This window comes from Gopherus flavomarginatus, chromosome 3, assembly GCF_025201925.1.
Source record: "Gopherus flavomarginatus isolate rGopFla2 chromosome 3, rGopFla2.mat.asm, whole genome shotgun sequence".
Taxonomy (NCBI): domain Eukaryota; kingdom Metazoa; phylum Chordata; order Testudines; family Testudinidae; genus Gopherus; species Gopherus flavomarginatus.
Genome location: NC_066619.1, coordinates 152,959,322 through 152,980,612, shown reverse-complemented (window position 1 = coordinate 152,980,612; position 21,291 = coordinate 152,959,322). Strand labels below are relative to the sequence as shown.

At 48.4% G+C, this 21,291-nt stretch overlaps 1 protein-coding gene and 2 long non-coding RNA genes across 10 annotated transcripts in view; 2 read left to right on the top strand and 1 right to left on the bottom strand.

Moving 5' to 3' along the window:
- Positions 1-21,291, bottom strand: part of ANKRD17 (ankyrin repeat domain 17) — a 168,010-nt gene that overhangs the window by 27,594 nt on the left and 119,125 nt on the right. For all 6 annotated transcript variants that reach the window (XR_007773286.1, XM_050944966.1, XM_050944964.1 and 3 more), the window contains 6 exons: positions 19,165-19,276; positions 18,790-18,935; positions 12,678-12,820; positions 10,940-11,153; positions 9,389-9,564; positions 8,343-8,505 (listed from right to left, as the gene is read on the bottom strand). Coding sequence is in view for 5 of the 6 variants with exons in the window: in XM_050944966.1 (XP_050800923.1) it covers positions 8,343-8,505; positions 9,389-9,564; positions 10,940-11,153; positions 12,678-12,820; positions 18,790-18,935; positions 19,165-19,276 (954 nt within the window). In the remaining variant the exon portion in view is untranslated. The remainder of the gene's footprint in view (positions 1-8,342; positions 8,506-9,388; positions 9,565-10,939; positions 11,154-12,677; positions 12,821-18,789; positions 18,936-19,164; positions 19,277-21,291) is intronic.
- LOC127047140 (uncharacterized) overlaps positions 1-21,291 on the top strand; it is a 604,330-nt gene that overhangs the window by 522,421 nt on the left and 60,618 nt on the right. The window lies entirely within an intron of this gene.
- The window catches only part of LOC127047130 (uncharacterized), a 61,188-nt gene that overhangs the window by 33,226 nt on the left and 6,671 nt on the right, over positions 1-21,291 (top strand). The window contains exon 3 of one of the 2 annotated variants that reach the window (XR_007773298.1): positions 448-592. The exons of the other annotated variant lie outside the window; for it this stretch is intronic. This is a non-coding gene — a long non-coding RNA (uncharacterized LOC127047130). Of the gene's footprint in view, positions 1-447; positions 593-21,291 lie in introns of those variants that run through there. 2 annotated transcript variants of the gene reach the window in all.

Below are 21,291 nucleotides of genomic sequence, written 5' to 3'. Positions count from 1 at the left end.
GACCCTTGCACCATACATTTGTCAAACATGGCTGTCATGGAATATCTTGTATTAATCAATAGCTCTGTTACTGAGGCATCAGGCATCTACCCTTCCAAACTCTCTCAAATATTAATTAAGACCCAGTTTCTCAAGTCTGGAGATGCTCCACTCCTTTCCTCTCCTTCACACATCTTTTTAGTTAAAAAGTTACTTAAATTATTCAAGTATTTTTGGTTTTGGAATGTCAAATTCAACTTTTTTCCCTCATTTCAGACACTTCTCATTCTCTTCTCCATGATCAAGAAGAAAACCCTTGATTTTAAAATGTGTGGGTATTTACTAGTTATTGTGGAGAAGTGGTTTCTTTTGAAAAATGTATACTAGTTATTTATCTTTGAAATATGCTATTTGCATCACATGTACAGTAGTCAAGTTTTCATAATTCTAAATCTTTTATCTATACAGTGCAATGTGCTATATCATCAACAGGATGCACGAAGTCAATGGAATAGAACATCATCAATGGGAGAAAAACACGGAGGCAAAGTCAAGATGCTTATTTTCAAACCCAATACAATGGTTAATTACAATATTTATCTTGTAACAAATAAACAAGGCAATTTTAATCATTTTAACTTGATAGAAGTTGGTGATCTAGAGTAGCTTAGAGATTGACTGGTTGCTTACTGACTGATTTATGGAACAAATCCACTGATGGTATGTATGTTTCTGCAAACAGAGCAGTCTATCCTGGGACTTTCATCACTAGTTTCATTTTCTATTACATATCATCTTGGGGAGAGAGGTCTCCTACTATTAAGATTATATGCAAAACAGCCTCAGCAACTCTCCCTTGATTCATGCTGAAACTGAGTATCTTGCATGCAATATCTTGGCTAATGAGATCCTGAAAAGTCATCCAAACCAAAGGCTTCATCGATAATCAAGTCATAGATGGTTTTAGCCACTAACGTTTCATTTACCAACATCAACTGAAGAGCAGGGTTCATGACACCCTTCTCTACTGAGCAAATCCAGCAAACCTATGCAATACCAATGGAACAGATATTTAATAGTTCAAACTTGGCTTATACCTCACTAATAACGTATTACTGCCAAGCCTTCTCTTGCTCATGAGAGATCCAAGGGATCAAACTTTTGCCTTCACACCTTTCCAGTTCCATAGGTGTCCATAGACTCTACTTCTGGCAGTAAAAGACGGTTACTCACCTTTGTAACTGTTGTTCTTCGAGATGTGTAGCTCACATCCATTCCAGTTAGGTGTGCGCGCCGCGCGTGCACGTTCGTCGGAAACTTTTTTACCCTAGCAACTCCAGTGGGCCGGCAGGTCGCCCCCTGGAGTGGCGCCGCCATGGCGCTTGATATATACCCCTGCCGGCCCACCCGCTCCTCAGTTCCTTCTTGCCGGCTACTCCGACAATGGGGAAGGAGGGCGGGTGTGGAATGGATGTGAGCAACACATCTCGAAGAACAACAGTTACAAAGGTGAGTAACCGTCTTTTCTTCTTCGAGTGATTGCTCACATCCATTCCAGTTAGGTGAATCCCAAGCCATACCTAGGCGGTGGGGTCGGAGTGAGAAGTCGCGGCATGGAGCACTGCCGATCCGAAGGCCGCGTCCTCTCTTGACTGCTGGACCAGGGCGTAGTGGGAAGCAAAGGTGTGGACCGATGACCAGGTCGCTGCCCGACAGATTTCCTGGATGGGCACACGGGCGAGGAAAGCCAGCGACGACGCCCGCGCCCTGGTAGAATGCGCAGTCACACGGCCCGTAGGGACGTGGGCCAAGTCATAGCAGGTCCTGATACAGGACGTTACCCATGAGGATAACCTCTGGGAGGAGATAGGAAGCCCCTTCATGCGGTCCGCTACCGCCACGAAAAGCTGGGGGGATTTGCGGAAGGGTTTGGTCCTCTCCACATAGAACGCGAGAGCCCTACGGACATCAAGCGAGTGGAGCTGCTGCTCCCTGCCTGAAGAGTGAGGTTTCGGGAAAAAAACCGGAAGGAATATCTCTTGGTTGATGTGGAAGGTCGAGACTACCTTGGGGAGAAAGGCAGGGTGTGGCCTCAGCTGCACCTTATCTTTGTGGAAGACTGTATACGGGGGGTCTACCACAAGAGCCCGGAGTTCCGACACCCGCCTAGCTGAGGTGATAGCTACTAAAAAGGCAGTCTTCCAAGAGAGATAAAGTAGGGAGCAAGTAGCTAACGGCTCAAAGGGGGGCCCCATGAGCCGAGACAACACCAGGTTAAGATCCCAGGTTGGAGCAGGGAGTCGGACGTTAGGGTATAAACGTTCCAGCCCCTTAAGGAATCTAGACACCGTCGGGTGAGAAAAAACGGAGCGACCATCCCCACCCGGGTGAAAGGTGGAGATAGCTGCCAGGTGGACCCGCAACGACGATATCGCCAGACCCTGTTGTTTGAGGGACCAAACGTAGTCTAAGATATTGGCCACCGAAACTTCCATAGGGCAGAGACCTTTCTCCACGCACCAACAGGAGAAACGCTTCCACTTGGCCGAGTATGTCGCTCTCGTGGAAGGCTTCCTGCTGCCCAAAAGCACCTCCCGTACCGGTGTGGAGCAGCGCAGTTCAGAGCCGGTCAGCCACGCAGGAACCACGCCGCTAGATGCAGCGACTGCAGGTCCGGGTGACAGAGAGTCCCGTGCTCCTGGGTAATCAGGTCCGGGTGAAGGGGCAGGGGAACTGGGTCGGCTATGGCCAGGTCCAGCAGCATGGGGTATCAATGTTGCCTGGGCCACGCCAGGGCTACCATGATCACGCGAGCTCTGTCCCTGCGCACCTTCAGAAGGACCCTGTGGACCAGAGGAAACGGGGGAAACGCGTAGTACAAGTGGGTCGTCCACGGAATAAGGAAGGCATCCGCTATAGACCCGGGCTCCCTGCCCTGAAAGGAGCAGAACGCCTGGCACTTCTTGTTCCCCCCGGACGCGAAGAGGTCCACACGGGGATAACCCCACCTCTGGAAGATGGAGAGGGCGACGTCCGGGCGAAGGGACCACTCGTGCGATAGGAAGGATCTGCTCAAGCGATCCGCCAGCGTGTTCCGTACTCCGGGGAGGAAGGAAGCCGTGAGGTGAATGGAGTGGGCTACACAAAAGTCCCAGAGTCGCATCGCCTCGTGACATAGGGGAAAGGATCTGGTGCCGCCCTGCTTGTTGATATAGTACATGGTCGTCGTGTTGTCGGTAAACACCGCGACACAACGACCTCGAAGCTGGTGACAGAACGTTTGACAAGCAAGGCGGACCGCTCTCAACTCCCGCATGTTGATGTGCAACCTCACCTCCTGCGGGGACCACAGGCCCTGCGTTCTCAGGGTTCCCAGGTGGGCCCCCCAGCCGAGATCTGAGGCATCCGTTGTCAGGGACACCGAGGGCTGAGGTGGGTGGAAAGGGAGCCCCGCACACACTACGGACTGGTCTAGCCACCAGTCGAGAGAATCTAACACCCCCTGGGGGATTGTGATCAGCATGTCTAGCGGCTGCCTTGCCGGCCGGTAATGTTCGATGAGCCACAACTGGAGGGGCCTCATGCGGAGCCGAGCATAACCGGTCACAAACGTGCATGCTGCCATGTGGCCTAACAAGGTTAGACATGTCCGTACTGATGTCAAGGGGGCTGCCCGCAGCCGTTGAACGATCGCCGACAATGCCTGGAACCTCGGCAACGGCAGAAGAGCCCTGGCCACGGTGGCGTCCAGGACGGCCCCGATGAACTCCACCCTCTGCGTGGGGATCAGGGTGGACTTGTCCATGTTGATCATGAGGCCCAAGGTAGCAAACAGGCCGGTGATCACGCGGATGTGGCTGCAAACTTGCAGTTCCGACGTGCCCCGAATTAACCAATCGTCTAGGTAAGGGAACACGTGGATACGACTGCGCCGAAGATGTGCCACAACGACTGCCATGCATTTTGTAAATACCCTCGGGGCCGTAGAAAGGCCAAATGGGAGGACTGCAAATTGGTAGTGAAGGGGGCCCACCACGAAACGAAGGAAACGTCTGTGGTGTGGCCAAATGGCAATGTGAAAATAAGCGTCCTGCATGTCGAGGGCGGCGTACCAGTCTCCCGGATCCAGGGATGGGATAATGGTCCCCAGGGATACCATGCGGAACTTCAACTTCACCAGGTATTTGTTGAGCTCTCGCATGTCGAGGATAGGCCTGAGGCCTCCCTTGGCCTTGGGGATCAGAAAGTAGCGGGAATAAAAGCCCTTGCCTTTCTCGTTTTCCAGAACCGCCTCTATAGCTCCTTTGTTGAGGAGCGTCTGTACCTCCTGTCGAAGGAATTGCTCGTGAGAGGGGTCCCTGAAGAGGGACGAGGAAGGGGGGCGGGAAGGAGGAAACGATGTAAACTGCAGGCGGTATCCCGTCTGCACCGTACGCAAGACCCAGCGGTCCGATGTTATTTGGGTCCACGCCGGAAGGAAAAACGAAAGGCGGTTGGAAAACGGGGGGGAAGGATCCGTGGGGGAAACTGTTACTGCGCCCTCGGGCGCACCTTCAAAATGAAGGCTTGGGTCCAGGCGGGGGCTTAGAGGAGCCTTGATTCTGCCCCCCTTGGTTCCCCGAATGCCTACGCCTTCCATTCCTGCCACGGCGCCTATTGAGGTCCTGCCGTTGGCGGAACTCGGGGTATGGCCTGCGCTGCTGTGGCCGGAAGGGTCTGCGCTGCGTTCCCGGCGTGTGCATCCCGAGGGAGCGCATAATGACCCGATTGTCCTTGAGACTCTTAAGTCTGGGGTCTGTCTTTTCCGAAAACAGGCCCTGGCCTTCGAACGGGAGGTCCTGGATGGTATGTTGGAGCTCCGGTGGAAGGCCAGAGACCTGCAGCCAGGAGATACGGCGCATCGTTACCCCCGAGGCGAGGGTGCGGGCAGCCGAGTCTGCAGCGTCCATAGAAGCTTGCAACGATGTTCGTGCAACCTTCTTGCCCTCGTCTAGGATGGCCGCAAATTCTTGGCGGGCGTCTTGCGGCAGCAGCTCTTTAAATTTGTCCGCTGCCACCCATGAGTTGAACGCGTACCTACTGAGCAGGGCTTGTTGGTTCGAAACCCTGAGCTGCAGTGCCCCAGCCGAGTAGACTTTGCGTCCAAGGAGGTCCATACGCCTGGCCTCCCTGGATTTGGGGGCTGGAGCTTCCTGCCCATGACGCTCCCTGTCATTCACCGACTGCACCACCAGGGAACACGGTGTCGGGTGGACATGGAGGTACTCATAGCCTTTAGAGGGGGCCATGTACTTCCTCTCGACGCCACTCGCCGTAGGGGGGATGGAGGCCGGTGACTGCCAGATAGTATTGGCGTTGGCCTGGATCGTCCTTATGAAGGGTAGGGCGACCCTGGTGGGAGCATCCGACGAGAGGATGGTGACAATCGGATCCTCGATCTCCGAGACCTCCTCGGCTTGTAGGCTCAGATTCTGAGCTACTCGCCTAAGGAGGTCTTGGTGCGCCCTGAGATCCAGCGGGGGGGGGGCTACTGGAGGAGGTGCCAGCCACCGCTTCATCAGGGGAGGAGGATGAGGAGACCCCCGGCAAGAAAGTGTCCAATGGGGGGTCCCCCTCGGCCCTCGCCTCTGTCTCAGGAGCCAGAGCGGAGTCTTGCTGCTTGGACCCTTCCTCTCCATCCGGGGAGGGAGGCGGGCGAGACAACGAGGCTTCCGGCACCCTGTGCTCCACCGTCGCAGGCCTAGCAGGAAGCTGTTGGGGGCCCTGGGCTTGATGGTATGCCCATGGGGTCCAAAACCCCCACTGCTGCGGGCCTTGGTCCTGTTGCGGCGGGTCTTGAAAGAGCGCCGCCTGCCGGTCGGTGCCCAGCGCATACCCGCTGTCTGTCTGCGAAGACACCGACGGCTGCCTAGAAGGCCATGGCGGGGCCGACCCTGGCTGGTAAGGGTCTGCGCGGGTCGGCAGCGAAGATCTTCTCGGTGCCGGGGATCGGTACCGGGAGTCATAGCGGTGCCGGGATCGGGACCGGGACCGGGTTCTGTCTCGGTGCCGGGATCTGGACCGGTACCGGCCGCCGCTTCGGTGCCGGGATCGGGACCGGGACCTGCCACCGACGCGGTGCCGGGAGGTCGACCGGGACCGGGACCTGCCACCAGCTCGGTGCCGGGAGGTCGACCGGTGCGGCGAGTGACGGCGGGACTGGCTCCTGGAGTCACGGTGCCGGTATCGGCGGCTGGAGTCAGACCGCGACCGTCTGGAGGTCGATCGGTGCCGCGAGTGCGACCGGTACCGCCGAGGGGAGCGGTGCCGGGACTGTGAGCGGCGATGGGATCTTGATCTGCCGTGACGTCGGGACCTGGACCGCGAGCGCGAGTCCCGAGACGGTGCCGACATCATGAGCTTGCCTCTAGATGCGACCCGCACCGGAGGTACCGGGGGTGGCAGCTGAGTAGGTTCCGTCAAGGCAATAAGGTCCCGTGCCGAGGCGAAGGTCTCCGGCGTGGATGGGACCAATAGCTCAACCCCAGATCTTATGGGGGAGCTTGGCGGCACCGGACTCGACGGACCCGCCGGGCCCGGAGTCGACGGTGCTGGCGGCGCCGCGGCCGATGTCGAGGCCGGGCGCTCCAGTCGGGTCTGCCTGGCTGGAGTAGCAGACGCTGACGGTCTCGGCTCTGCACCCGGTGCCGGAGAAGGTCGGTGCCGGGGAGTCTTCCCGGTGCCGGTGCGATCCGGTGCCGGCGCCGAGATCACGGCCTGCGAAGCCGCCGGGTCCAGTGCCGCCTCCATGAGGAGAGTCCGGAGTCTTTGGTCTCTCTCCTTTTTTGTCCTGGGCTTAAAAGCCTTGCAGATGCGGCACTTGTCCGATCTGTGCGATTCCCCCAGGCACTTCAGGCACGCGTCGTGGGGGTCGCTGGTAGGCATAGGCTTCTTACAGGCCGCACACTGCTTAAAGCCCGGCGAACCAGGCATGAGCGCGGTGCCGGGTGCCGGGAAGGGCTACAGCCCCCGGCGAACAACTATCTACAACACTATTTACACCTAATTACTTACTAACTATACTTAACGATCTAACTAACAACTATAACAATAACGAGAGATAACAAGGAGAGCTAGGGACGTGGAGGACAGCTATGCCGCGCTCCACAGTTCCAACGACCGACACGGCGGTAAGAAGGAACTGAGGAGCGGGTGGGCCGGCAGGGGTATATATCGAGCGCCATGGCGGCGCCACTCCAGGGGGCGACCTGCCGGCCCACTGGAGTTGCTAGGGTAAAAGAGTTTCCGACGAACGTGCACGCACGGCGCGCACACCTAACTGGAATGGATGTGAGCAATCACTCGAAGAAGAACCAATAATTTAAAATGCAATTTTGTATACTGATATTTGCAAAGTAATAGTTTACTCATGTCACACTGGGTCCCTGTGATGGGGTGTGCTCCCCATACTGGCCCTATAAAAGCTGATTTAGGCCAGGTAGGCCCAAGCAGCTAATTAGGCAGAAAATGGGGGAGATTTAGGCTGGAGACAGCTAATTAGAGAGACACTCACCTGCAAAGGACAGGTGGGGATCCTACAAAAGGAAACTGGAAGCAGAAGGGGCTGCTAGGAAAGTCTGGGCAAAAGGAGATATGTTTGGGCTGGCAAACCCAGAGTGGGAAGGCCAGGAAGGTAGGACAGGGCTCAGGAAAAGGCAGTAAGGTCTAGACAGGAACAAACCTTGACCGCTGGCGAGAGGGTCCCTGAGCTGGAACCAGGAGTAGATGGCAGGCCTGGGTTCCCCAATCGGCCACTGGGAAGGTGGCACAGGCAGTGCATAGGAAGACTGCCTGAGTGTGTTTGTGGAGAATAGATTTCCCCCCCAAAAGAGGAAACCATAATAATGGCCTAGCCAGGGGCTGAATGATGAAAAGGCCACAGCAGCTCTTGGAGTGAGAGACAGCTGCAGATAAAGAGGGTGTGGAGGGACAGCTTACAACCACAAGGAGAGGTGCCAACCTGGTGAGTTATTCCTCAGAATGGCCAGGAGGAAGGGCCATCCTAATGGTGACTGGAGCACACTGTCATAGTCCCAAAGAACCAGATAACTAAGACTGTAACCCTTTCCCATTAATGTTTCTGCGACATGTTGCAAAGCATAAAGTTGCATAGGTGATGCAAATACCTATTTTTGTGGGTTCAAACGAGACCCTCAAAATATTTATGTAAGTTTTTCATTTACTCTTTTAAATATTGTGATAATTAAAGAAGAGATTTAGTAGATCTAATGTACCATGTTCTGATTTCCATCGCACAGTTACATTTACAAAGAAATAATATCTGAATAAGGAAGGGAGAAGAAAGAAAAAAATCCACATTTTACCTTTCGAAAGGCTGCCATCAGAGGTGTTATCTTTCTGTTATCAGCAGCATCCACATCTGCTCCAGCTTGTACCAGTAGCTGGACAACATCGAGATGCCCACCATTTGCTGCAAGCCATAGTGGAGTATTCCCCTTCTTATTCCGTACATCAATGTGACCTCCCCTAAAAAAAGCAAATTGTTCTGATCAAAAACTGAATCATGCTTTGAGAATAAACAATACACAGGACCTGTATAATTAGTTAACTACCTATTTCAACTAACCTTTTAGCACTAAAATACTGTATTTTATATATGTTTGGCATGGAGATGCTCCAGTTTCTAAAATTGTTTTTTGACCTTCTGAATCATTATAATGATATAAATATTTACAATACGCAAGCCAAAAGTCAGTATGGTAACCTGAGAGCGTGCCAGAAATCCAGACTCAGGAGCTATCTCTGAACCTTTGTTTCTAACTGCAGATGTATCTCAAGTTGTGGTCAGGCTTATAGGAGGGGCTTGCTGACAACTGTTTCTATATGCCTTCTGCTGGTATATTCATGAACACGCACTGGTATCTACCCTGGAAATGGCTGCTAATGGAAGAATATTCACAGTAACAGTGAATATTACACAATGGAGGGTTCAAAAGATACATCCATCAACAATGAAGATGCAAGGAAATACTGAGAGGTCTAAGCCTGGTGTGGAAGAAAATACATGTTTGGGTGTAATACAAAGTATAAGCTAAAATTACAATGTTACATGGCCTGTGAACTATAAAAAAGCAAGACAAAAACACTGAGGAGTCCAGTGGCACCTTAAAGACTAGATTTATTTGGGCATAAGCTTTCGTGGGTAAAAAACTCACTTCAGATGCATGGAGACATCTGATGAAGTGGGTTTTTTACTCACAAAAGCTTATGCCCAAATAAATCTGTTAGTCTTTAAGGTGCCACCGCACTCCTCGTTTTTGTGGATACAGACTAACACTGCTACCCTTCTGATAAAAGCAAAACAATGACCATTCAAGACCCTTTAACAGCATAGCTTCAAATATGGTACCTGCTAATGAGAAGCTCACAGAACTTGTAGTGCCCTTTGTCTGCTGCTATGGTTAAAGCTGTATCTCTCGATGAGGGTACTGGAGGAGCATTAACATCTGCACCTTTGTCCAGAAGAACTCTGCCTACCTCTGCATACCCACCCGAGGCAGCTTCCATTAATGGCGTGAGACCAGTCTAGGTTGAGTAAGCAGGGGAAATAAGAGAGTTAGAGGGTTTTTTTTGTTGTTGTTTTTTTTTAAATAAAAGCCAGTAGTAACTTCAGCTTGCAGTAATAAGTTTTAAGTTCAAACATATGCATTTCCATCATTACCTTGCAAGACACGTTAAAATGTTACCAACATTTAAAAGGAAAAAATAAAATCACCTGCAGCTGGCCAAGAGTGTGGACCATGCACTGTGTTATATTTTGGAGATTAAACATGCTTTTGGGGACAAATCCTGGACCTGCGCTTTGCAGCACAAAGAGGTGGAGAAGCCCCAGCTATCATTTTACTAGGCTCTTTACACTAGACCAACCAATCTTGTACAGGTTTGGGCATGAGGAACAGGTAGCAAAGATGGGATGTTCTGCTGTGGAGCTCATATAAACAGGTTTCTGCATGGGGAGGGAAAACCTCAACTGCTGCAACACCTGTATGGTGTCAACTAGGTTGGGCGGGAGATAGCCAGACAAGTCTTGGAGAGGAGAAATCCTATTCTAACAGCTGGTATAGAAGCAGATCCTGTGAGTTTAACTCTTAAGTTATGTTCCATTTAGTGGGCAGAGGGAACGGAGGCAATCTTTGACCTGATCAAACCTATCTTCATTCCTTGGTTGACAGCTCCATTTCAGTGCTGTCTGCCAGGGACACAATGTGGTAGGTCAACTGACATAGCTGGCTGGAATATTGACTGTCAGCTGAAAAGCCTTTTCTCTACTGTGAGCCTCCACCCCAATGGCTGTCAAATCTGGCAAGGAGAGGAAATGCTAAGTGAAGTCACAAACTCTGTCCCTGGCAGGGAGAGGGATTTGATGGCTGCAGTTACTGCAGAGCTTCATTTACAGGGAGCACACCTCCGGATTCCATTTCATCTCCATGGCTGTGGAAGCCAGGAAGACTGTAGCTACTCAGCCAACGAACATGGATTAAGATCAGCTTTTAATTTTTAAAATTATGAAAGTCTCAAGAAATTTAATATAAAATGATTAAGTGTAAGATTTATCATTCCGATGTTTGTCATTATCTGAAGATTAAATATAGCTCCAGAAGCTAAAACAAATGTTTTTATGTACTGTACACACAATATTTACACACAGACATTCACCCAAACCGTAACCTTAAAACAAAGATATTTCTTTTCTTTTAAATAGCTCTATTAAAACTCAGCCCCTTCCTTGTTGGTTTCAATAGATGTGTGCACAATCTATAATCATATAGTTACTACATAGGAAATACTTACTTTCCCTTAGTTGACTTCCAAGGGGGGAAAAAGTCACATGAAACATAGAACTAAGTTCTTAGTATAAATCTGCTTAGCTGAAAGACACATATCTCATCCTGTTCCTTACCTTAGCTCTATGCTCGACATTTGCTTTTCTGTCAAGCAGTAGGCTAACCACTTCAGTTCTTCCTTGGAAACAGGCCAAAGTCAAGGCAGTATTCCTATTGGTCTCTATCTGAGCATTAATATCAGAGCCCATGTCCAACAATAGCTTAACAGCAGCAGTGTGCCCATTCATAGCTGCCAACATTAAAGGAGAAATGCCCAGTTTGCTACCAGTTCTGAGGGGGAAAACAAATGAACAATTTTAATTTTCATTATCTTTGAAAAGAGTGATAGGAAAATTAGAATGTGAAAAAGCAAAGTTCCCAACCTAGAAGTTATTCAAGTTGAAGAAGGCTGATAAAAGCAAGATCTTCTATAATGTTTGCATTTGTAGGTATTATGTACTCTACTTTTAAATTATTAGTTGTTGTATGAGGAAATTACTTTTTAGCAAGTTAAGAATTTTGTTGAGTCATGCAATCTAAAGATCAGGGTTATGTACTTTTTCACCATGAAAGAAATTATAAACATTTTGAAAAGAAAGATTAGTTACCCTTGGTAATTCTGAGGTTATTACTACTAGCAAAAACGCAGCTCAAAATAGAAAAAAGTGTATCCATGCTAAACCTGAAAGTTTCCTTTTTCTAAGTAATGAGGTCACAAATCTATTACAGCAGCAAAGAGTCCTGTGACACATTACAGACTAACAGACATATTGGAGCATGAGCTTTCGTGGGTGAATACCCACTTCGTCGGATGCATGCAATCTATTACAGTAGATCTCTAATCTACCTGCAGCACTGGAAGCGGAACCAGCCCTGCTAACTCAAGATGGATATTACAGTAATGTACTGCAGAGCATAACAAACTTTGAAACATACTGACTGACCCAAAAGCCATATTACACTTCTCAGCATGTTACTGTAAACTTGCCAAAGGGAGGCCATATCTGTTGATCTTATTACTCAGAGAAAGAGTTTTCAGGTAAGGATGGATACATTTTCTCATTCTCTCATATGAAGGTCCACAGGTCTGTTCCACTGATTTTAATTACTGTATACATCTAGGAAGGGAGAAAGTGATGTTACAACTCTATAAATCCATTAGTAAGGCCATTCTCTACTACTAGAAGACAAAAATTGGGAGCACCTTTCTCTCAAAGGAGAGAGGGTTCAATTTGGAAAGCTGTAAGGATATACAAAGTGATGACCATGTGGTCCCCTAGGAGATCTGCCCATGAGGCCTCTACCGCTCTTCAGGAAGAGTACTCCAACATTAGTGAAAAACACTTTTTGCTTGGAAGACGACAGAGAAAAACACCGCATTAGTCACCACTGAAATATTCTGTGGTTTTCTGCCCATTTAACATAGCATGCACTATGTCTCTATAGAATGCTGGATGTTTCTTGTTTCAAAAGTATCTATACTAGCAGATGGATCAAAGTCAGTAAGAGGATTTTCACCGTAACCCAGAAAGGAGTGCTATGTTTTTGCTACCAAACTCATGGAGAGATGCTGGAAGGAAGGAGGAGAAAGGAACAGGAGTTAAAATGGTATGGGTCTTCAAAAAGCATCTCTGAACTGTTCCCATCTAAAACTGGGCAAAAACTAAAGCAATGTAGACTGTACATGTCTTCAAATATTGTATCAAGATTAAAAGCTTTAGTTTTTGTTTCATACAGTCACCAAAGTGAACTTTTATTTTAGATTTAACAAGCAACTATAAAAGCAGGGGAGTAGGGATGAAAAAGAGAACTTGCCTAGAATTGATTTCTGCACCCGCATTTAGTAGGATTTTGATGATGTTCACATAGCCACCAGAAGCAGCTAGACTTAGAGGTGTGTAATCAGAAACGTTCCTGTGCTCTTTGTTTGCCCCTCGAGCTAGCAGCAGCTCCACCACCTGCAATGTTACAAAGTAAGTTACTTTTGATTCTCTTCTTAAAATTGAAAACCTAACTGGAGAAAATGTTCTAAATGTCTGAATACACCAAAAAGACGTGTCTAGAAAAAAAAAACAGTTCTCTGTATTGCAAGCAATCCTTTTTAAAAGAAAGAACTTGAACTCTTCAACACCATGCCCCTAGCCTCAGAAAAACATTACAGTTGCAATTAATTTCTCCTAAATTTCATGGCAATAAAATTTAAAAATATTAATAAAATACATCACTCCACAAAGTTGACAATAAAATAGTTTCTGGCTTGGATAATTACAAATTTGAGCAGAAAAACCCGAGTATGTAATGACATTGTGCAAAGGAAATTTCTTTGTGTAAGAGACTACACTGTCCATCTCCATTATATGATAAGCCCAGCAAATCACGATTTAAGAGTACTTCAGCTACCTATGCTATACAATTTTCTCCATCCTGACAGTGAAGCACTCTTATTCATAATCCAAAAGTGGGATGATCAGAGAGCAAATCTTTAGCTGAATATGCTAAACAAACATCCGTCATTTTCAGTCAGAGCGCTGAGGTGGGACCAAGAAATCAATGGTGTGCCATCACCCTATTTTCCCCAGCTACTCCACTGCAAAAAACTCTCAGAAGCAGTACAGAATTGTTTCTCTGCTTCTGCACTGAAAGGACAGTTACCTGTTCCGTAACTATCAGAGGGGTAGCTGTGTTAGTCTGGATCTGTGAAAGTAGCAAAGAATCCTGTGGCACCTTATAGACTAATAACAGACGTTTTGGAGAATGAGCTTTCGTGAATGAATACCCACTTCATCGGATGTTCCGTAACTGGCGTTCTTCAAGATGTGTTGCTCAGGAGTATTCCACAGTAGGTGTGCGTGCTTGCCACGTACACCAGTGCCGGAAGTTTTTCCCTTAGCAGTACCCGTAATGGGGGAGCGCCTCTATATCACGCTACAAGGGGAGCTGCACACTCCCCCCACCCTTGGTTCCTTCTTGCCGGACAACACTGACAGAGGGGAAGGAGGGCGGGATGTGGAATACGCCTGAGCGACATCTCGAAGAATGCCAGTTACGGAACAGGTAACTGTCCTTTCTTCTTCAAGTGATTGCTCATATGTATTCCACAGTAGTTGATTCCAAGCTATCCCTGTTGGAGGTGGGTAGGAGTTGACGACAGACTGGGATGGAGTACCGTCCTGCTGAACCCGGCATCAGCCCTAGACTGGGAGACGATCGCGTAATGCGAAGTGAATGTGTGAACCGAGTTCCAAGTAGCCACTCTACAAATGGCTTGGATAAGGACAGGGGCTACGAAGACAGCTGATGAGGCCTGAGCTATCATAGAGTGTGACCTAATGATTGGCAGCAGGGGAACCCCTGCCAGGTCATAGCATGTGCGTATACACGAGGTGATCCAGCGGGAAAGACGTTGGGTGGAGATAGGTTGCCCCTTCACCTGCTCAGCCGAGGCAACAAAAAGCTGCAAGGATTTCCGGAACTGTTTGGTCTGATCCAGGTAAAATGCCAGTGTTCCACGTACATTGAGCGTGTGGAGGCGGCGTTCCTCATTGGAGGAATGGGGCTTAGGTCAGAGCATGGGAACAAAGATACTCTGGTCCATATGGAAGGCGGAGACCACCTTCGGGAGGAATGCCGGGTGTGGGCGAAGCTGGACCATATCCCTGTGGAAGACCGTATTGCGGGCTCTGAGGTCAAGGCCCTGAGTTCCGAGACATGGCAGGCCAACATGATTGCTACACGGAAGGCCACCTTCCATGAGAGGTGAGACTAGGAACATGTGGCCAGGGCTTCAAGGGGAGAACCCGTGAGTCATGACAAAATCAGGTTCAGGTCCCATTGTGGCACCGGGGGGGCAGGGGGTGTGTCTAGCGTATGGGAACAAATGGTCAAGGCCCTTCAGGAAATGGGAGGTCAGAGTGGGAGAAGACCAAGTGCCCTTGCACCAGCGGGTGGAAGGCCGACATGGCCGCTAAGTGTACCCTGACCGAGGTGGGTGCCAGTCTTTGGGTCCTAAGGGACAGGAGGTAGTCCAGGATAAACTGAAGAAGTGCAGAGGAGGAGGAGGGAGACTCCCCACTCACTCCCCCACTTGGAGAACCTAGACCACTTCGCCATGTATGTATGGTGTGCGGACGGCTTCCTGCTTTCCAGGAGGACCCGCCTTACCTGCTCCGAACACCTGCCCTCTTCCTCGTCTAGCCACAGAGCAACCATGCTGTCAGGTGGAATGCGCCTGGATTAGGATGGAGGAGGCAGCCCCCATTCTGGGACAGCAGGTCCGGGCAAAGTGGCAGCATCCTTGGGAGGGCCAAGAGGTGAAGAAGGGTCCCATACCAGTGTTGGCGGGCCCACGCTGGGGCTAGGAGGATGACTCTTGGCTTGTCTGCTTTTACCTCTTGCAGAATTTTGTCAATGAGGGGGGATGGTGGGAAAGCGTAAAGGAGTCAGCCTGACCACCGCAGGAGGCACGCATCGGAGATCGTGCTCCTCCTCATCCCGCCTCTGGAGCAGAACTAGGGGCAACACCAGTTCTGGCGGGTTGCAAAGAGGACGACCTGAGGAATTCCCCACTCTTGGAAGAGCTGGTGAATGACCTCTGAGTGGAGCAACCACTCTTACATACTGTCCTGGTCTGGGAGGAGAGGCTCAAACTCAGGCAGAGACTCCCACAAGTTAAATCATATCTGCTCAGCGAGGCCTGGTGGTTGGCTCACCTGAGCTGGAAACTTGCCGAGGAATAAATTTATACCGAAGGAGTCCAGTTGTCTGGCATCCTTATTTTGGGGGGTAGCCGGGGGCTGACCTTGTCACGCTCTGTGGTTTACCGACTACCACAAGCGAGTTAGGTGCCAGATGGGAATAGAGCTACTCATGGTCCTTGGTCAGCACAAAGTACTTCCTTTTAGCCTTCTTGGAGATTGGGGTCGGGGGGGGGGGGGGGGAGTTTGCCACAGGGTGTTGGAAATGTTGGCTACACTGTGGTGCAGGGGCGGAGCCACACGGCCCAGTGCCAAGGGGGACAGCATGTTAAAAGAAGGAATCGGAGGGGCTCTCCTTTAGCAGGTTTTGGTGCACCTTAAAGTCCTCCTGAGGGATTGGTGGCAGAGGCACCATTATGGTGTCATCCGGGGCCGGGGAAAGGGCCATCACAGAGCTGTGGGCCTTGGCTGGTATCGGCAGGTCGAGCCCCAGATCAGAGTCTGGACGCGGGTCCACCGACTTGTGGCCCGCCGCTCTGTCTCTTAGACGGCCGGACGAGGCTGATGGGGCCTGAGACACTCTGGCAACCGAGTGGACCCCCGTTTGGGTGGCCATTCCTGGCCATGGTGCCAACTAGCACCACTGTCCCTGCCACGGGGCCCCTTGCCATTGACCCAGCTGATGGCCTGGTGGCAGTAGTTGGGTGGCTGGGTGCCCAGGCCAAGGTCACTGTCGAGCGTACGGTCTCATGGGATTGGTATGAGCGGTGGTGCCTGCAAATTCTCCTCCCTCGGGACCTGGACCTAGACATCGAGGACTGGTACCCACCCAAAGTGCTACTTTGGTACCCACGATGGCCACGGGAGCGGCAATGCCCTGGTGCTGAGTCACTGCGAGGAGAATCCTGAGCACGACGTCTAGCTAAGTGGAACTGGAACGAGAACGGCTGCGGTAGTCGCGTCGCAAAGGGAATCATTCCCAGAGCCTCTCTCAATGCCTGTGCTTGCTGGCAGGAGGCATAGAGGGTCCCCGAGATTCCCATGTGGGTGGTGACCGGGATGACCTGGTCGGCGTCAAGGGAGGGCGCAAGCAGCCGGATGATCGGTCGCTGCCCACCAAACGGTGCGGGGAGCAGCCCTTGGAGCAGGAACTGCGACCCACAGGAGAGGTCTGATGACACCCAATGGGGTCTTGCCCCGAGACCGGGGAGCTGTCACCGGCTGCGTGCCTGGAACTGGCAGACTCAATGTCTTTCACAGCCTGCATCATCTCCAGTGTCGACAGCATCTGCACCGGCAGAGATGTGAAGGCGGCCGGCACCAGGCTGCTCTGCTCAACATGAGTCGGAGGCCTTGAGCCCGGGGTGGGGGAGGGGACCATGGGCTGTCCGATGTGGGACCAGCCTTCCCTCTTTCCTTGTCTCAGCGCTGCTGCGAGGTTGGGCCCTTTCCCTCTTTCTTGGAAGGGGAACAGTGCTGGCTGGTAGAGGGGGCCTTGCTACGCACCGACGATGCGGAGGCAGGTGCCGAGTACACCCAGAGTTCCTGAGTTGGGGCCAATGCCGATTCCATGGGGAGAGCACAGAGTCTAATGTCTCTCTCATTCTTGGTCTGTGGCTTGAATGACCTGCAGATCTTACAACATTTGCTGATGTGAGTCTCACCCAAGCAGTGGAGACACTCAGCGTGTGGGTCACTCCTAGGCATAGAACGGCGACAGGACTTGCACAACTTGAAGCATGGGGCACAGGGCATGCCCCGAGCCCACTTTAACAACTGAAGTAACAATCCAGGAACAGTATCACTAAGGTCGAGTAGAATGTGCTCCAGCTCTGCTGCAGCCTAAGTTCCGACTACTTTCACTGGCAGCAAGAAGGAACTGAGGGTAGGGGGAGAGTGCAGCTCCCCTTATAGTGCGGTATAGAGACGCCACTCTAAGGGTCGCAGCAGCGCTCCCCCAGTACGGGTACTGCTAAGGGAAAAACTTCTGGCACCGGTGCATGTGGCGAGCACGCACACCTACTGTGGAATACACATGAGCAATCACTCGAAGCAGCAGCAACCGTTATTGTAACTCTTAATAGAAGAGGAATAGTGGGGTGGGGTGGGGGTGAGGAGGGCAATAAAAACTTCTCTCTTATAGGTGTGGCTTCCTTACTCGTTCATTTGTAATTAAGGGGTCAAGTCCTGCATATTCTGTAGAAAGGTGGACTTATACTCTGCAGGAAGGTTCCTGGTTTCTGTAGCACTCTGGTGCAAGAGACTTAATTCTGTGGCAATTCCTTTTACAAAATTGTTTTTAATTAGCTAAATATGGACATTAACAATACACAATTACAGCAACTGCTAGGACAAAAGGTCTCAGACATTTTAAACAATATGTCCTGAACTATTCACTATTCAAGATATTGTTAAAAATATCTACCTGTCTACAGCAATTTAGAACTGGGGCAGCTGTACCACTCATACAATATGGGTACTAATTATTCTTCAGCAGGCATACCCAAAGAGCAGAAACATTCGGTTAAAGTGGTTATCTGTTACTATTTGATGTAGCAGTGGATAGCTGGGATAGGGAGAGCTGACTACTATCTAGTAGTTTGCTGATATGGGAATCTGTTTTCAAACCCCTTCTTGCAAATGTCGAGTCACCCCAGACCAGCAAGGTGAGAGTCAAGGAGAAATGCAGGCTCTTCCTGACATGAAAAGCATCAGTGCCAAAAATCCCAACTGTCAAAACTTCCCATGTTCTAAGACAATTTCTACAATACATTTGTGCATTGTCAACACGCAAATCTAGCACACTGAAAATTGGGGGCAACATATACTATTTGAATACAACAAGAACATAAACAAAGGAACTGTGAATGACTGCATTATTCACTTTCAGATTTAATTCAATACAATTTAGCGTTTTAAAATGTAAAGGTATCTCAGAGTTCTAAATCAAAATCTCACAGAAACCAAGGAGCCTTGCTCTTGAATTTAGATCTAGCTTGCTGCTAAATACTAGATTATTTCTTATATTCATATTATAATACATAACCAATCCTCAGTAAGTTTACACTTCATCAATATACATATTTTAATAGCAACAGTCCTTTAAAGTTGGGGTGCTGTGGAAGTTTAGGCATATTTGTTGCCTATACTAGGGAAAATAAATTTGCTCTTAATCTAAACCATGTAACTTACAACCTGCTTCTACAGGTTTACATGGGTAAATTTCACTTCACCTCTTGTCTTCCCCCTGAACAAGCCAAAGACAACGGCGTGTCCTTGGTTCTCTCAGATTGGGCTTCAATATCTGCACCATTGTCCAACAAGATTTCGACAACACCAACATGACCAGCTGTTGCAGCCAAAATAAGCGGAGTAAATCCTGAAACAGAAAAAAGAATGTTTGATTATCTCTTCATCTATTTTTAAATCATTAACAACTTTAGTTATAGCAATAAAAAGAGAGTTGGGTCACCATGAATAAAGTCTAAAATAAATGTAAAACTGTACATAGTGCCAGGTTCTAAGCAGGTAATTGTTTTGCTACATTGTAAGATACTGGAGTTCACTCTAAATGGAACCCACGTACACCAATATACTGAGATTCCTACCTTTTTTGTCCCTATGCTCAATGTTAGCTCCTCTCTCTAGCAGTGTTTGTACTAATTCTTCATGGCCACCAGCACATGCAAGTGTCAATGCTGTGTCATGATTACTCTCCGTCTAAAAGAAAAAAATTACACACACTTCAAAACAGCAAAATACATTTTCCTTCATTTTAAAATTCCATGGTCATTACTGCATGAAGATTTAAATGTACCTCCTTTACAAGACAAACCTTTTAAATAACTCTATAGATGTTTTTCTTGTGAAACTAACTATAATCATCCTCAAATTAGATGTTAAGCTTCTGAAGTCAGCTCTTTAAATAGGTATTTAATAAGCACCTTCAAGAATTGAGATATATCATATTTTTTCTGCTAAACTGTTTAATCTTTAAAAGTCATAATGCCAGTCCTGCAATTTACACTCAAAATACAATATGCATTAAAAATTGTTGCCATCTAAGAAATGCATGGATTTTTTTTTTCATTTTTACCCCTCTACAGCAAATCTAGAAATAAAAATTCATTCTCATCCTTACAGCTAGTGTTTCTGAAGGAACTACAGCATTAGGCTTTAGCAGCTGGTAAGCCAGCAGAGGGAGCACAAATGAATTGGCAGGATTTATTTCTGGAGCAGTGCTTACATTATTGATAAACACAACAGAAAGGTTGTGAAGGGACACATGGGGGCTGAAGTAAGTGTTTGACAATAAGGATAAAGTTGACAGGTAAGTCAATTTTGATTTCTAGTTAATAAGAGAATGGATTAACTAGGCCGAGTGCTTGAAAAATGAAAAAAACAACAACAAATGTTTCCGATTTTGTATTTAAATTTTTGAAATCCAGGCCTATGTAACTTTTTTGGAGGATGGGAGGTCTCCTTGATTTTAAGGCACAGAAAAAGAGGCTTAAGAGGCTTTAAATTGCCCTCCTCCATTTCCGCCAGCAGAGAGTGAAATCTTGGCCCAATTGTCTTTAATTCAGCACAAAAAGTTCCCAAGTTCCTTTATTCATAGGAAGGTAAGAACTCAAAAACTTGACACTTCCCAGAAGTGTGCCATCCACAACTGCTGACATTTTTAGCTTGGCTTAGAACATTATGCTAAACAACTGCAGTCCTAGGAGCAAGGAGAGGTGAAGTAAACTGTGCTGCCAGACTCAAAGTACTGACACATGGTGAAGACTTTCAGTTCTTCAAATCAACTACTTTTCACTAACAAACAAATCTTTTATTGCAATACTTCTCAAACTCTGGTCCTCAGGAAACATTCTGAGCCCTGCAGTGAGGTTAACGGATCACTCTTATGAGGAAGTCCATCAACTGCTAGAATTACGGAACCACTGCCTTATCAATAACTCCACAGAATGAGCTCACAAATTGCCCTAAATTTTGATCACTGGTAAACTAAGTAGGTTATGGGAGCAGGATTAAAAGATACAAGCAGTTCTTTTAAATTTAAATTTTCCATTCTCTTGCTCTTAAAATTTTCTGATTTTTGTAGAATGCATCCACTGAAATAAATTTGTTAGTCTCTAAGGTGCCACAAGTACTCCTGTTCTTTTTGTCTCCAAATAACCACTTCTATATTTCCTGTTATTTCTAATTATCTACCATCTTGGTATGATGCACTCATTGATTATGACATTACCTGTCAGGCCCATACGATGGAGTGATGTATGTTTCATCAAATCCTCCCAGTGCCTGGTTAAAGAATTATCAACTCATTCAACGGTGTATATGTGCGAAAAAGGAAAAGCTGTGGTGTTTGATGCAGTCTTTTACTGGGATTGTGACAAGACTTCAGATGAAACATTTTATAAAAGGCAGCAGCTATCTATCTCTTGCTACTTTTTTTTTATTATTATTTTATTTCTACTCTGACAGCAAATCCTTCTAAGACATTAAAAATCAGTTCCTGGCTGACATGTAGCAGAACAATGTGGTATAGGGCAGAAAGAACTGAAGTTTGGTACCAAGTTCTGTCTTCTGTTACTCAAGCTAGCAAGTACTGGGAATGCCACAGTTAGCACAATACTAGCAATGGATCCGAGGTGATTACGGAGATAAGGTTATGCTGATTTGCACTGACCCTGTCAACCTAGGAGGCAGGCTGATGGGTTGTGGAGAATTAT